The 16,945-nt window shown below is 38.5% G+C and overlaps 1 protein-coding gene and 1 pseudogene across 1 annotated transcript in view; both read left to right on the top strand.

Moving 5' to 3' along the window:
* The first annotated feature begins 2,384 nt into the window (after nucleotides 1–2,384).
* The window catches only part of PPP2R5A (protein phosphatase 2 regulatory subunit B'alpha), a 100,278-nt gene continuing 85,717 nt past the window's right edge, over nucleotides 2,385–16,945 (top strand). The window contains exon 1 of the mRNA XM_059938450.1: nucleotides 2,385–3,292. Within this exon, the coding sequence (XP_059794433.1) occupies nucleotides 3,112–3,292 (181 nt within the window). The 5' untranslated portion in view covers nucleotides 2,385–3,111. The remainder of the gene's footprint in view (nucleotides 3,293–16,945) is intronic.
* On the top strand, nucleotides 9,006–9,104 carry LOC132354625 (U6 spliceosomal RNA; annotated as a pseudogene).

Genomic DNA, 16,945 nt, shown 5'->3' with positions numbered 1-16,945 from the left:
GTAAATGCTCTTTATTATAAATAGTACTACCCTTGACTTTTAGACATTTATAATCTATTCTAAATAAAATCCAGGTGACTAGATAATAGTAGTTTCAAACTTTTGTGTGCATAAGAATGACCTAGGGAGCTTATTAAAAGTAGATTTCTCAGTGTTTTTCCCATAGGTTCTGATTCTGTGTGTCTGGGGTCAGATCCAGGAATCTGCATTTTAAATAAGCACCTCAGAGGATTTTGATACAGGCGATCCAATGATCATGCCTCAGAAACCTTGTTCTTGAGAACTAAAAATTAGACTGTTACATACTGCATATCTATCCTTTGTTCAGTAAAAGATACAGAAGTATAAAATAACTGAGTTCTTGCTCTCTTAGTGTTTACAGACTTCCAGGGGAGAAAGAGCAGAGCGCCTGCCATCTCTGACATTATATGATGACAGACCCTGTGAGTGTTATAGATAATAAAGGCTGTAGGAATATAAAGAAGAAAGGCATCACTTTTGGCCAGATTATCATGAATGGCTTCATAAAAGATAGGGGTTGAGCTAGGGTTAGAAAAAACAGTTAGGTCTCAACAAGATGGGGAAAACAGTGGATTATTTCAAGATGTTGGAGCTGAGGGTCAAGGAAGCACTATACTTTTAGGGTATCAGTATGTAGAATGATGTGTCTAAATTGAAAAAAGAGTTTGTGTAGGGACATGGCACGATTTATGCCTGGAAAGACAGCCACGAGTTAGATTGAGAAGAGCCTGGAATTGGGACTTTATTCTGTAGGTACTGGATGGTTCTTCACACGTGCCAATAAGATAAATGTGGCATTTAAAAAGACTGATCTGGCAGTGAGTTTGAAAGCCCTGAACTATATTTGGTGGTTGGTTGTGCAAATTGTAAGGAAGGCTTAGTTTGAACGTTTGTGAAGGTAGATTCAACACAATCTGAAACTTGATTTGTTGAGGAAGGTGTCAAAGACGCTGCTGAGTTTTGAACCTCCTTGACTAGGAGGCTTGTGTACGATTTCATCACTCAGTAAATCTAAGGAAGGAAATATTTTAAAGTAGTGTTTGGTTTTAGATCTGGAATCCAACTTCCTACCCAAAGTTGGCATCTTCGGTACATATGCATCAGATAGTTTTGCTTAAATATATGGCAACTATTTTAATTTTGTCGAAAGGAAAATGTCTGGGGCTCGTGGGAGAGAAATGGAGATTGGGGTCCGCCAAGCCGCAGAGAAGACAGACTGTTCAGCTCACTTATTTTTATTAAGCATCATTATACAGACAGCGCCACACAAAAAAACTAAGATGACCAGCAGTCCTGTCCTTAAAAAGTTTAAAATCTGGATGGAATCTACAGGAGATCCCAGTAAGAGTAAATGGCAAGCCCTCAAATCCACAAACCACAGATCAGCCAATTTGTACTCTTCCTGCTGGAGCAGCTGAAGGCCTCTGGCTGAAGAAGAGTGAAAATTAGGATACTAAATTGGGAATGAGAAATCTTTTCCTGCAGAGTGTGGATTTGGGAAACCCTTTTCAGTAGTGGACGCCAGACTGCCCAAACTCGCGCTAGAACAGCTCTCAAGAACTCCAGCGCTAGAGCCACCAGAGTTATAAATTTATCCGGTAACTTCCAAGTGCGCGGCTTAGGGCAGGCGAGGCTCCAAGGCCCGCCCACAGAGGCCAGCACCTCGCTCTGATTGGACAAGTTCAATTCCTCGCCTTCCTCTGCGGGACTACTTCAGCCATCAATCACACTGCTTGTTCCACCCCTACCAGGCCTTTGCTCCACCCCTTTTCAGTGACGTAACCCCTGACGCTCTTTCGCGCCCCAGCCCTCAAGCTCTCCACCAGTCGCTTCAGTTCCTCATTGGCCAGTAGAGAGGGGAGGGAAGAATGGGCGCCTTCTATTTTGTTCTCTAAACTGCCTCCTCTAGTTTCCCGGTTTTCTCATAGGCTGTCAGGAGCGCAATTATAGCCTGGAGCTGTCGCGCAGGCGTGCAAAGCTGCTGGCTGGTGGAGGGGCACCTCCCCTCATTCCTTAGAGAGTTAGTTACACTGTTGTGACGTGAGAGTGGCACTCCGCTTGTCATCCTCACTAACGATTGGCTGTGGCCGAGGTCCGTCATGCAACCACGCCCCATTCCTCTGCCTAACCTCCCAGTTTGATAGCCCTTGCAGAAGGCCAAGCTTCACCCCGTTGCTGCCGCTTAGCCGTGCGATTGGCTGAGGGAGCTGGCATGCTTTCCCACCCCCTACTCCTTCCCGGGCCTCCGAGAGGCTGGCGGGACCCCGCGGAAGTTGTCAGTCAATCTCCTCCCTCCCCATCCCCCGCGCGGTCCCTCCCCCTGGCCGCGCGCCCTAGCGCGCGCGCGCACACACGCACTCACACTCCCCCCCTTGCCTCTACCCAGCACCTTCTCAAGTTGTAGCGGTCGCCCGCCAGGGGTTCTCTGTGGGCTGCGGAAGGGCGCGTGGGGGAGGGGGTTTGGACTGCTCGGCGCTTCGAGGAGCGAGTGTGTGTGCGCGCCCAGGGCCGGGGCGGCGGTTCACCGCCCCGGGAGATGAGGGGTCGGTGCTGACAGGGAAGAGCGGACACCGCGGCAGTGGCGACAGCGGCTCGGAGGGGACCCGCGATGGCAGCGCCTCGGGAGGAGGCTCCAGGCAGGGCGGGCTGCGCTAGCTGCGGCCCCTGAGGTGCTGGCGGGCCGGCCGGCTGGCGACCCGGGCTGCAGGGACGAGAGGCGAGTTCGACGTCCGCACCCCAGCGTCCTCGCTTCAGTTGTCTAAACTTCGGGCTCCCGTCCACCCGCCCTCCGAACTCGGAGTCAACAACTTCTTCACCCCCCCCCCCCGTCTACCCCCGCTCTCGCCTCCGTCGCCCCGGGAGCTCGCCGCGCGTCGGGGACCAGGAACCTACGGCACTGAGATGTGGCCGTGAGGCGTCGGTGGGCGGCGAGGAGAAGCTCGGCGGCGCCCGGGAGCGGGAGGGCAGTGCGGCCGGGGGAACGGGGCGGAGGGGCGCGAGCTCTCGGCGCCTCTCCCCCGCCTTCTCCTCCTGCCGCTGCCCGTTCCGTGCAAGCAGCAGCCGGAGCTGCCAAGCGCCAGGGCCGTGGTGATGTCGTCGTCGCCGCCGCCGGCGGGGGCTGCCAGCGCCGCCATCTCGGCCTCGGAGAAAGTGGACGGCTTCACCCGGAAATCGGTGCGCAAGGCGCAGAGGCAGAAGCGCTCGCAGGGCTCGTCGCAGTTCCGCAGCCAGGGCAACCAGCCGGAGCTGCACCCCTTGCCCCAGCTCAAAGGTAACCTCCGAGGGCGCAGCCCGGGGAGGAACGCGGAGGCTCCCCTCCACGCCGCCAGTCATTTCTTCATTTCTTTCTGGGGGTTCCTTCTGCCCAGCTGGGGCTCGGAGTGTGTGAGTCGCGTTCCCCATGCTTCCTTGGCGTCCTCCCACTCCCCTTTGATTCAAACAGGTTTGCTGTTAAGAGCCTTGCTTCTTTTCTCACTTCTGGGTTCACCTCAACTCTTCCGGTCTTGGAGGAGGTCAGCACCCCTCCCCACCTGCGCGCTCGCTTACCTGCCCTTGCTACTGGAACTCTCCTCTTGCGGCCCGAGGGGTAGAGTTCTTCACTCTTCTTCCCCGAGCCTTGCCCTTCCCCATCTTGCTTTAACAACCTGTCTTACGTTCCGACCTTCCCTTTCTGAGACCTGCCTCTTTTCGGCCACTCTTAGCCAATCCTTTACTTTTCCAATTATAAAGCGCCTGTACGCACTCTCTTCCTAACTTTCCTTCCCATTGATGGTTCCTAAGAGTCTTACAGACCAGGAATCCTAATGCAAACACCGGTTAAGAGTTACCTGGCCTTTAGATTTATTTATAAAGAAAAAGCCTAAAAAATCTGATTAGTGTAGTGTATTACTTATTGGGTCATTAGATTTAAATGTTACCTTTAGCCCAAAGAATAGAAAGACTTAAAATACTTGATCGTCTTAGAAGATACACACGGTAAACTTGGAGAGGTGTTAAGGAGTAGATAGTGTCGCTTTGCAATGGAATGGGAACTTAGTTCGCCAAGCAGTGATTCCAGGGACTTTGTAGGTTTGTACAGTAATTCAGATTGGTATCCGTGTCAGTGCCTTGCAGGAGAACTTGGCACTCCTTTTGGCTCACTCCTTTTTCCCACTAGGTTTAGAGGATTAAAAAAAGAAAGAAAGAAAGAAATTGGTTCCTGGTGTTCTAGTTTATTCTTTGTGGATTACTACCTTTTAATTTTATAATTTTAATGTCTTTGCTTTTTATGAGATAGGCATCATCATGGAACAAGATGATAATGGTCCTAAACATTCGAAATTTTTTTTCGACAAAAGAAACCTGATAGAAATTTAGATCATCTGTTTTGCAAGGCCAGGAAATGAAAAGTTCATACTGAAATAGATAAATGTTCAGCAGGTTTTTCTATCAGTTTGAAAAAGCTCCAGCATCCCCTTTAAGGCCAGTCTGGTTCTGATTTGTCTTTGGGCCTATGAATCCAGCCTTAGTTTGGCTAAGAGTCTAAAGAAAACCCCAGATCAAATCACAGTTGACCTGCAATAGCTCTGGAACCCCATTCAGATCCTACACTGCCCTGCCTCTTGGGGTGCTTCTAAATTAAAGACATCCCACAGCCAGAATCAAACTGACTTTTGAAAGAAGGTTTTATTTAAGATGTGTAGCCTGTGGTATTGCATTTATCATTTGCTATTTAGTATACAAAAACTGTGAAAATTTACATAGCATAGTCAACGGTAGACCACAATGATAGTCATTGTCAAGACTAATTTTTGAGTGATGTCATAGCTATAAAAGAATATCATCTTACCTATTAGGACATTGAACTACTATTCATGAATTTAAAATTTTAAACTTAACTAAAACATAGATATTTTTACCTTTTTATTTTTTTTCATTAAATTGGCAAATTATTTTTGCAGTTTGAAGGTTTGGTACTAGTGTTTTTCTTTCATGTTTCTTTAATTTTCTTTTTAGTAAGATGTTCCTTATATTGTTTTTTTAATATAATATTTACTTATATTTAATAAAAATAATTGAATATTAAACATATGGTTGCTTCAAGCCAGGAGATGCAACTTTAATATATTTTGTTTTTAAAAGCCTAGCAAAAATATGCAGAGTCAGTATTCATCCAGGTTTCATGGTGTATTGTTCAACAAGTTGAAGGTGCCATTGAATGTTTTATTTATAGTATTTTGCTCACTAGTAGAGAAAAAAATAAAATTGGAACTTTAGTTTTATTCTGTATGTTTTACATGAAAATATAGTATTCTTTATAAGGAAAGTTACGTGTTCAGGATAAATTTATGTAAATTTAATTGAGGAATAAGATTCTTACTTAGATTACCCACTAGGAAAAACTACTTTTACTCCAGATGCCAAAATACTTGAAAAGTGGTTTTTTAAAAATTCAGTTGCTTCACTTGGTACTTTGGCAGTGTCTTTGATACCACAACGTTGAGTGCTTTTTCTGTCAGTAGTAGTTTTTTCCATTTGTGGCCTTAACAAAAACCAGTGGAAAGCCCTGTAATACATGTATGAAAGAGAATTTTTCTTCCTGCTCTGAAATATAATCTTGCTGTGGAGTGATTCAATGTCTGTGACCATCCAAAATCTTTTAAGTGTTTATGCCAACCTGCTTATGTTACACTTTGTCCACATGAATCTAAACTGGAAAGGTGCCGGCTATTTTCCTTAAAGCATGCTATGGGTAAAGATTAACAAAATAATCCCATTTTTTAATCTATAAGAAGTTTATTCGTGTGAAATAATTTAGTAAGTGGGTTGCAGGATTTTAATGGTGAAAATGTTCAGAGAAAATTCTGTTTTATTACAGAAAGTATTTAAAAAACAAGCCTTGTTAAAAGGATGTTTTAAAAATGAGAAACTTATGTGGGTCATCAAACTTAACTGCCTTATATTTTATAGCTTAAAAAAACTTTTTTTCCAAAATACTTGAAATTTCTTATGTTTATTCTGTAAGTTCCTCTGAGAACTAGGTATTAGAAAATAAAGGTAGGAACATTCTGTCAATCATTTTTTTCTGTATTTAAATTTACATTAGTATAATACTTAATTTTTCTACCTTAAACTTTTCCTCTGGTAACCAACAGTTAGGAGACTTTTAACTTTAAAAAAAAAAATCAGTTAATTGGAAGCTTGTCAGTCTGTTTAACCTTTTTTGTGTAAGTCTCTAGAAGGATTGGTTTGGTAAAATAGTAGATGCCATACAGTTATATAACATTTAGCATTTACAAATTATTTTACACTTTTCTTTAGATTTTTAAATTGTAAAAACAGTATTGCTCATAATAAGTGAAATAGTCCAAAGTTGTATAACATCTAATCCCCGATATCCCTTGCTTTTTCACACCTAAGGTAATATTGTGACAATCCATAGCTCAATGTATTTTTACAAAAATTATATTTCATTGTGTTATCCCACCAACTCTGTGCAAGACCAATATTATTCCCAGATGAGAAAGCTGAGGCTTAAACAGCTTAGTTTCAGGCCTGTGATTACTTATCTGGGTGGTGTTGCACCTGACACCGGTACCCAGGTTAAATGATTTCAGTATTTTTGCTGTTATCCTACTTTATGAAATTTGAGCAGTATGATAGAGTTGGGTCATTGGGGTCAGCCCTGGGTCAAAGGTAAAATTTTAATCTTTCTGAGTTGCTTTCCTTATCTGTAAAATGGGGATAATACCTTCTATCTCCCCAGGATTTGGGGGATTAAGTGAAATAATGTAATTAGTGCCTAAAAATAGGCAAAGAATGTTAGTTCCCATTCTCTTTGATATTTGAAAATCCAGATCAAAGATATTTTCTAAATGAAGGATTCACATAAATAGTAAACTTTGCTAGTGTACTTAATGTATAATTTGTTTATAATCAGTTTTCACATATGATTTATGTGAAATGAGGTGAAGCTGTAACATCAGCATAAGTGTGGATGTGGAAATAGGGTAGAGTGACTATTTAAAATATTGAAAGTTGTAGTTAGAAGTTTTTTATCAAGCAGAGAAATTGAATTAACCAGTAGAATTGTATAGATGTGCATTTCTTATGGGAGACAGCCAGTAAATGGCAAAGAACAGAATGAAACTGGCTTTGAGATTGAAGTCCCCTTCAGATGAGGTGAAGAACTTACCAAGGTTCCTTAGTTTCTTTGTTGGTGTATTCTTAGAAGCTGGGTCCCACTGGAGGTATTTAGTCCAGTAACAGTGGTGCTCATTTGAAGTGCTTTGCTTACCTATAGGGAAAAAAAAATTTTTGTTTTTCTTGATGTATGTGGTCTTTTAGGGTATCTGGAACAAGAACAATGACACGATTTGAAATTTCATAACTAACTTAACTTTTCTGTGCTGGTGAGGGACACTACTGACTCAACTTTTAAGGTTTATAGATTTCTTTCAAAATTAATTTCATTCCGTCTAAACCCAAAACCCGTTTTAGTAATTGGGGTGGCAATAAAGGAGAGTTGAAATTCATCTGAATATGTTAAAAATGTTTGTTTACAAAGGGATATAACATTTTACCTATTTTAGGACTGTCTTCTGGAAGTAATATTATATTTCTTCTGGTAGACTTATTTTTAAATTTTTAAAAACTTTTTAAGGATATACTTCTAGAGAAATTAATATAGTGTCTGTTGCTGGCCTTCACATGAAGGAAAAACTTCCATTTAAGTCTAATTTAACATCTTCAGAATTCCTATTTAGGGTCAAATTTCTTTTTCCCCCAATGTTATTACCTCCTCTGATTCTTAATTGAATTTTGAATCCTTTTATGAAGTGCCTGTAAAGTGAGAATCCAGTAAAATGTATTTAAATAAAATAGTGTGATCACTGGGATAGAGTACCATCCTGTAAATAGTACACTTAAACTGTCTTCCTGTATCATTGATGAGTCACAGTTGCTTTGGGCTAGTTGTTTAACCCCTTTGACCTTCAGTTTAATCATTTTTACTTGTAAGAATAATATTTTCCCTTGATAAAATCACAAAAATGAATTAGTCTTTGATGAGGTATTGCCTCTCTTTGGATGACAAAGACAGGTTTATCAACAAAAATCATACATTTGGGAAATAATAGATTTTTGTGTGTTTTTAAAATTTTAACTTTTTAAATTGTAAAAAGCTGGGGATATAAACTAGCTTATTTTTATTTTATGTGTTTAGCAGTGTTCTCAACCCTGGCTGTGCACTTAGAGAGTTTTAAAAAACATCAGTGCCTGGGTCCTACCCTCAAGTGATTCTAAATAAATTGGTCTAAGGTAGGATGCAGGCATTTGTATTTTTGAAAGCTCCCAGGATGATTCTGATATGCAGCCAGGGTTGAGAATCACTGGTTTGGCATTATCTGTCTATTGATTTAATTCATTAATTGAGACTTTGTCCTTTTCTCTGGATACTCGCGGCTCATTACCCAGCCTGTTAACATTTCCTGCCCTCACTTCACCTCGTGCTATTTACTTTTCACTCTCTTAACTTTGCTGCCCCCTATGGCTAATCAGCTACTTTCCTGAAGGGGGATAGTGCTCTTGGATTCTGGAATTTTAGGTGTGACAAGTTGATTCTATTAGATTTTGCTGTAGTTATCGTAATTAAAACTCAGCTATTATCCTTTGATACAAGATGGTCAAGTTTTTTTTGTTTTTTTTTTTCTCTGTGATTTTCGGAGCTGTGGCTGAGCTGTCAAGTAAAAGTGAGAACATATGATAGCAGTTTGCCTAGGTTTAATCCCATCATTCAGGGTAGCATGATAATCCCAACCAATTTGGAATGTAAAGCTGATATTTGCTATATGTTCACAGCATTGTTCTGCCTCTTGAAGATTTAGAACTAATATTACTAGTGTATATGTTGACTATTAGGTGTTGAACAGATGAGATATGTTGATCATAACTGTTTTTGGTCATGCCTTATGTTTATTTAGCATCAAGTAATGTTTTTCTTGTGGTTGCTTTGGCAGCACATATACTAAAACTGAAACTATTGAAGATTAGCATGATTCCTGCACAAGGATGACACACAGATTTGTGAAGTATTCCAGATTTTTGCAGAATAGACAGGGCATTTTAGAAAGAAAAAAAAAAAGAAAAAGAAATGTTTTTTGTCAGTGTTTTTACGTCTATCATCTTAATCTTGACCACAGTTTTTTACTGAAGGTAGGGCAGCAAGGACCTGGGGCCGCTTATATTCCATAACTCTCTTTTGTCTTTGGCCTTTCTGCTAACCAGTTTGAATGATACCTGTATTTGTTGATTTGTTGTGCTGAGTCAGTGTCAGTTATGTAGTGATGTTCTCCCTCCAGAATGAGATGGTAAAATTTTTGTGAAAGCAGAAGTCATCTGTGTTTTCATATTCTATTATAGTACCAAATACAGTGTTCTGTGCATAACAAGTGTGGTCATATAGGCGGAGTCACTGTTTTGATTAAGAAATTACCTGTTGGCCCTCCCTCTACACACATCCCCCGTTATTGATTATGCTTCCTTCAGTGGTGTTCTGTGCTATCTACCAGCAGATTGGTTCTCTTCTGTTTTGTGTTTTGTTTTAATATATTTGTGCCTAAATCTGATTCAAAGTTATGAATTTTGGGTTTTTAATACCATGATAATAAATAGTAAATGTAGGTTTGAAACAAAGGATTGTTTGCTGCTGTATTTGTGCTTTGCCAGTGACTGGTTTAAGTGACGTGTAACATTACTGATAGATTTATTTCTAGGAAAGGTATTGTGTAAGGTCTGTGTGGAAAAGTAATACTGGGTTGACTTCCAGATGTGGACAACTGTATATAAATATTGGGTAAACTGAAATAACTAGTTTCCAGTAATTTCTAAATTTGAGGTTCAATCTTTATTTATAAGGATGTCCTTGAAGGAGATGAAAGGAACAGATTTTAAATATATAATTACTTTCTGTGCGTTATTATGTAATAGGGAACCTAAATGCTTTACTGAAAGAGTTTTACATGACAGGCTAGGTTTATGTGAAATAAGCTCTGCTTGTCTGGGCAGGATATTCACTAATGAGCAGTTTCAAACCACTTTTTATATATATCTTTTTGAACTTTTCCTTGAAGGAATTTGTTTATGTGGGTTTTTCGTGTAATGGTGAATTTTAGAAATCCTGCAATTTTGATCAGATTTCTTAAAGAAATCTATTAGGATTTTTTTTTTTGTAGTTTGCCAAATATGATAGGTTCACATTATAAAATTCAGAGAACCTATTTCTAACTTGGATACTGAAGGCAAGGGATTTCTTGGGAACTCACTCCTCCTACTGGAATTGCGATGCTAATTGCATTTACTGTAACCTTATTGTGATGTTATATCTAGTTGAGCCTTCCAGTGCTGAATGGGACCTCAGAAGTCATTCTGGTTTAGCTTTCATTGGGAATGAGTTTCACTCTTGTTCTAAATAAATAGCTGTCTTGTCATTTCATCAGAAAAGCTTTCTTTAAGGTAGGGAGAAGAAGTACAGGGTTTTTAAGCTCTTAGATACTCTCTCAGATTTTGCTTAGTGAGGAAACTGCATAAACGATAGTTAAAAAGATGTTAGGTGTATGAAACTAGAATTTTTTAATGACTGGGCTTAACTTGTAGTACAGGATAATAAAATATTAAATGTAGCTTCAAAAATGATACATTTTCTCTTTTTAATGGGATTTGCCTTTGAGTCACACTCATTGATAACGGATATTCTAGAATTATAGCTGTTACCAGAAGATGATGATTATTTGAACTCATAGTTAATCCTGTGCCTCTAAATTGATAAAGTCAAAAGGATGAGACAGTTTTTGTCATAAGCTCTGAATTTTGGTTTAGCAAAACTGGGTGTTTTTTTAAAACATAATTTTCCAAACAGACTTTTCTAAAGATAAACATCTGTTGAAGTCATAAGTAAAATAAAATATAATTTCTATAGTAAAATAAAATATAATTTCAAATTTTCTATATATTTGCTTTTTTTTTTAACTTGTACTACCGTTCTTCTTATAATTAGCCAGAGGAAAAAGATTTTGTTTGCCTGCTGTGAAACTAGATACATACTTTGCTTTCAAAATCTAGTACAGAAATATTTTCCTCTTTGATGTTCATAGTGCTTAAATTTTAGGTGAACCATTGTAGAGATTAAAACTTTACTCAGTAAAGTGAATAAAAGGATGAATGCTTTTTCTTTCGAAATTAAACGTCTTTAGGGGCTTAGAGTCTGGTGGGGTAAATATAGACATGTAAGCCGGTGGTTTCAATTAGAGACAAGTGCTGTGATAAGAGTAAGCAGTGAAAGCCTAGGGGAGTGTGTGAGGGACCCAACTCAGTTTTGGTATGTGAGGAGAGAGATCAGGGAAAGCTTCCTGGAGAAGGTGACTGGTAAGCTGAGACCTGAAAGGCCAGAGGTGTTAGATCAAGACACATGGGTTCTAAGAGGTCCACCTAAAGGACAGTATGGGCAACCCCAGAGGTAGGTGAGCATAGCATATGTTGGGAACTGCCAGCAATATATGTGGCCGTGATAAAGAATATTATAATAGGGAACTGGCTAGAGAAGAGACTGGAGCAACAGTTAGTGTCTAGGTAACAGCCTTGATGCCATGTCCTGCACTTATTCCTGACAGTTGTGTGAAGAGTGTATTGGGAGATGAGAGTGAAGAATACTCGTTAATGCTGGCGCAGTAATCCAGGCAAGAGATGATGGTGGCCTTATCTAAGTGGGGATAGGTGGTATCACAGGGGGACTTGGTGAGAGGGAAAAATCAATGATGATACAGTTCTAACTTGTGCAACTAGATGTATGGTAGCAATTTACTGAAAGGGAAAAAGAGTGGAAGATCTGATGTGGGAGAAGATAATGGTTCTACATGTGGGACAGGTTGAAGTGCCTGTGGAAATGAAGAGTCTAGTAGGAAATTAGATATTTGGGTCTGGAGCTAAGTAGAAAAATCTGTGCTAAAAATAAAAATTTAGGAGCTTTAGATTAAAGGTGGCATTTGAAGAGATGCAACTGCTTACTGAAAATGTATATAGAATGAGAAGAGGGCAAGGAATACCATCATTTAGATGATGATCAGAGAAGAAGGAGCAACAGCTTGAGTGGAAGACAGGAGAGAGTAGAGACAAGGCGGTCAAGGGAAGAAAATATGTTTTTAATTGGGAGTGGGGTGGGGCTAGTAACAGTGAGAAGAGCTGCTAACAAGTCAAATAAGAATGGAAATGTTTCCATGGGTTTGGAGGTCTTCAGGCAACATTTGTGACTCTAGAGGGGTTTCAGAGGATTGATAGACTTGAAACCAGACTTCTCTAAGGAGAAGTGAGGAGTGAATGGAAATTGGGAAAGCCAAGTCAGTAAGTATGGACATCTCTTTCAGGAAGCTTGACAATTAAAAAAAAAAAAATGTATCACTAGCTGCTGGGTGGAGAATGGATTGTAGCAGAACAAGATTTTTAGAAGGAGGATCAGTTAGGAGGTTGTTTTAATAGGCTAGATGAGGCATGATATGGCTGGGGCTAGGGTGGTAGCAGTAAAGATGGAGAGAAAGAGATGTATTCACAATATAACTAAGCTAGGACTTGTTGATGAATTGTTTGGGGGAGATGGGCAGGCAAAGGTAGGAGCCAAAGATGTTTCCCAGGTGTTTTAGCTCGGACAGCTGAGTTGCATAGGTCTACCAGCACTGAGAAGGAATACATTAGAAAAAGAACCAGATAAAGAGGGAAAATCCAGAGTTATATTTTAGAGATTTTAAGTTTGAAGATGTCTTTTGGAAACCTAGGTATAAACAGCAAATAGACTTCTGGATGTGTGAATCACAGAGTGCCCATTGGTAATTTCTATGATTTCTACACATTCATTAAAAGATTTTCAACGTTGTTTATTAGAAAATGTTCAGAGTTTGGGATGCTGGCCACTTGGTCTTTTGGGCAAAATGGGATTATATATTCCCCATTCAGTGGAATGTCTGTGTATAAGACATTGCGCAATGGCAAGATGTTCTTGGTATATGTGTGAGGTAGATTACAAAATTTGTTGGGACAGGTTCATGAGTAGGGTTAGTTACTTAATTGGCTTTTTTCTGCCTTTATAAGTTAAGTGCTCCAGGACCTGAGATCCATTATCTTCCTTCCCAGAATTAAGGCAGTCAGTACTTGGTTTAATATTTATTGAATGAAATAATGAAGCAAACGCTATTAAATTGATTTAAAGAAAAACACCGTTTTGTATCATGCAGTAATTCACAATTTTATAATGATTTATAATTGAGTAATAGTTTACATACAAACTTAGTTAAATACAAATTTAGCATTTTGTTGATGAAGAAACCAAAACAGGTAGGTTATATTCTTGCGCAAGTCATTTATAGCTTCATCTTCTCAATTGATTCGTCCTCTGTAATATGAAACCAAGATATGTATTGTCTGCACTAAAGCAAAATTAGCGTGTTATTTTCTAACAGCACAAAGGAGAAATATTTGTAGTTGAGAGCCTTACAGGAGAGATAGTGATTTCTTTTAGGTCGTGGGCAGGTAGGCCAGTACTGAAAGTAGGTTTTTCTAAGACCCTGTAAAGCAGAGGATCTTTATTTTTTAAATTCTTCTGGTATAAAAATGCTTCATTGATCTTTTCATGTCTCCCTTTTAGCACAATTCTTCCCTTTTTAAAGTAATGTAAAGTTTTTCTGAAGAAGAAATTGGAGAACAGTTGTTTTATGAATGAGTACTGAGAAACAAGATGAAATGAACTTTTAATCACTCAGCACATTTGTGTCAGAGCTAGATTTATAATTTGGAGTCTCTACTCACTTAAAGTTATAATGATATGTAATTAGCAGCTTTGAGGAATTATGGAATTATTATGGAATATCAAGACTGATTAGATTCTACTTATTTTTGCTTCTCTGTTCTCCTATACACAAGCTATGTACACACAGTTTTTGAAAACTTTTTTTTTTTTAAACTATGATCACATTAACATAGCACTGTCTTTCTGATCATTATTTCCCAATTCAAGGGAGGAAAATAAATTGGGGCAAGATAACTGAGACTTGGATATAAAAGTCAATTGGGCCAATTCATCTATCACTTTGCTGATTTTGTTCTCCTGAAAACTGAGAAAAACTGAAATTAGACCATGTGTCATCTCTCTAAGTAGTTTTCTGCATACATTTGTGACTAAATTTGAATCCAAAGTGGAAATAAAGTAGCAAATATAACAATGAAATGCTTTTAAGGTGCATTTAATTTTCACAGTCGTATTTCCTTCATAGGAAATTTCTATCATTCATGTAGGAGAGGTAAAAATAACCCAGGTTTTACTTAGCTTACCAGATAACCAGGCACTGATTTTGGTATTTCATATATTTTGATAATTCTGTTTTTAATTTGAACCACCTGTATAAGCTTACACATATTTTGATATTTTGAGAACTTTTTTTTAAAAAAAGATCTAGAAAAGTAGTTTCTCCTGTGGAATAGGAATGACTATTTTAGGATACAGTACTTGCTGTGAGTCATGAGTGAGTCTCAGTTTTCATGGTTTTCTAAAATAAAGTCATTTAAAGACTATGCAGTGAGAAATGTCATATTCTTAACTACCCTATTTCTTGTATAATGGCTTTATTATTTTTGTAAAAATTTACAGACTCACTCTTAAAAACAAGTGAATAGAAAGTAAAAATCCCCAGGCAGAGGAAACTTCTAAAATTTTGAACATCTTCCTATATTTTCCCATTAGTGAGATCATATAATGTATGTTGTTCTATAACCCATTACTTTTACTTTAATAGAATACTATAAATAGCATGTTTCTGAAAGAAAAAAATTAAAATCTATTTAGAATTGTTTCTGATTAAACTTTTTATTTTTGGAAATACTGAATCAAATCATTTTAAACCTTGATTATGAAAATTCCTTATGTTAAAAGAAGAGGAAATAACTTCTAAAAGTACTGGTGTTTAATTTTAGGGAGATTATACATGGATCTCCTAGAAAATCTGATTAGAGGAATCCATCATCTTCTCAGAAAATATCATATACAATATTTTGTATATAATTTCAGGGTCCTTGGATTTGCAGCACCACCGGCATGCTGAAGCCCGTCTCTGGTCAGATGGAGGAGGGAAGTGGGTGGGGTGTTTTGTGGCCCTTAGGCCCTGCTCTAGAGACTTGAACCACCTTGTTAAAGTAGGTAATCCTTTTCCTAACACAGTAGCAGGTGTTTCTTAGGAGTTGCAGGTAGACTTAGCTGCAAGATGGAACCTCATCACAGCTATGGAAACCATCTATAAAGGTCTGTTTTAACACTTCTTGTTCCCCAAGGGTCCCAAATGAAACAAAGATGCTTCTAAAAACCTTTATTTAATGAATAGATTTTATATTCAAATTGAATTAAACAGATGACACAATATTCCATTTATTCTTCTAGGAAACTGTTTTTCAGTATTCTGCTTCTCAAGGTTCTACATTCCAAGAAATCTATATAACATGCCCCACTAGCTCATCTTCATTTCTTGTTCTTATCTTTAAAGTGGTTTTGATAACAAAAGGTAACATAATTTTTTGAAATAAAAATTGAACAGTACATTTTAACCCTTTTGTAGTGTAGTAGTTGTGAATGTATTTGCATTTGAATGGTAATTGAGTAAAGCATGTAAATATTTATGCTTTTTAAAGTTTTAGATAGTATTCTAGGGGTTTTCTTAAAATGGTATACATTTGTATATTAGAATGCATTATCAAACTGGTAGGGTTCATGTATTCAAATTCCTAAGACGTGATATCTACAATTTTTCCTACCATTTTCAATTTTAATGAAATCATAGACCCTTACTTAAGTCATATTTAGTTACAGTGCTGTGAATCATTTCTTAATAAACGTTTCCATTGTTACTTTATAAAAGCTTGATCCTCTAAAGTTTCAAATAAAAGCCGATTTTAGACTCTTAGTTATTAATGTTCTAGGGGTATTGCCAAAAAAAGCTGCATGTCCTATATTCTGTGCCAGTTTCTTAAATTAGAATCTTGGATTGCATCCTCAGCGTGTCACTGTAGTGGTATTGCTGGGTTGCTATGATACGGTGCTTGTTCTGTAATTTGTAGCACGAATCTTATATGAGAGCCTACTTTAGGTTTCAAATATGTGAGCAACAGTAATTGGGAATATGTTATCTTTTTTCTTTAAGGAAAATTATACCTATAAAGCTGTTATTTCTGTTACAAATTATGATACCTAGTACTTCAAACTATTCTTAGATGTAAAATAGAGGATTAACAATGAACAACTTGAAATAATTTGGTTATCTCTAAGAAGTTTAGTTTATCACACTGACTTTTTTTTTTAAATTAATTTATTTATTTATGGCTGTGTTGGGTCTTCATTTCTGTGTGAGGGCTTTCTCTAGTTGTGGCAAACGGGGGCCAGTCTTCATCATGGTGCGCGGGCCCCTCACTATTGCGGCCTCTCTTGCCGCGGAGCACAGGCTCCAGACGCGCAGGCTCAGTAATTGTGGCTCACGGGCCCAGTTGCCCCGCGGCACATGGGATCCTCCCAGACCAGGGCTCGAACCCGTGTCCCCTGCATTGGCAGGCAGATTCTCAACCACTGCGCCACCAGGGAAGCCCTATCACATTGACTTTTATGAAAATGGACAAGAAGTGGAAGACTTTATGATAATGAATATTTTAAAATTTTAGTGTTCTTGATATTTGAGGTCTTGAGAGAAACGAATATAGACTAGATTTTCTGGTAAGATTCATTTGAGACAGTACCAGCAAAACTATATTATGAGGGAAAACTCCAAATTATCTTACTGTACTGAATTTAATATTTTTTTATTCAATGAACTGTTCTTAAAACCAATACTACATAGCCATGTTAATAAACTATTATCTCTTTTTAAAA

Source organism: Balaenoptera ricei, chromosome 1, assembly GCF_028023285.1.
Source record: "Balaenoptera ricei isolate mBalRic1 chromosome 1, mBalRic1.hap2, whole genome shotgun sequence".
Classification (NCBI taxonomy): domain Eukaryota; kingdom Metazoa; phylum Chordata; class Mammalia; order Artiodactyla; family Balaenopteridae; genus Balaenoptera; species Balaenoptera ricei.
Note: the sequence above shows the minus strand (reverse complement) of the source record. Positions and strands in the feature narration are given on the sequence as shown.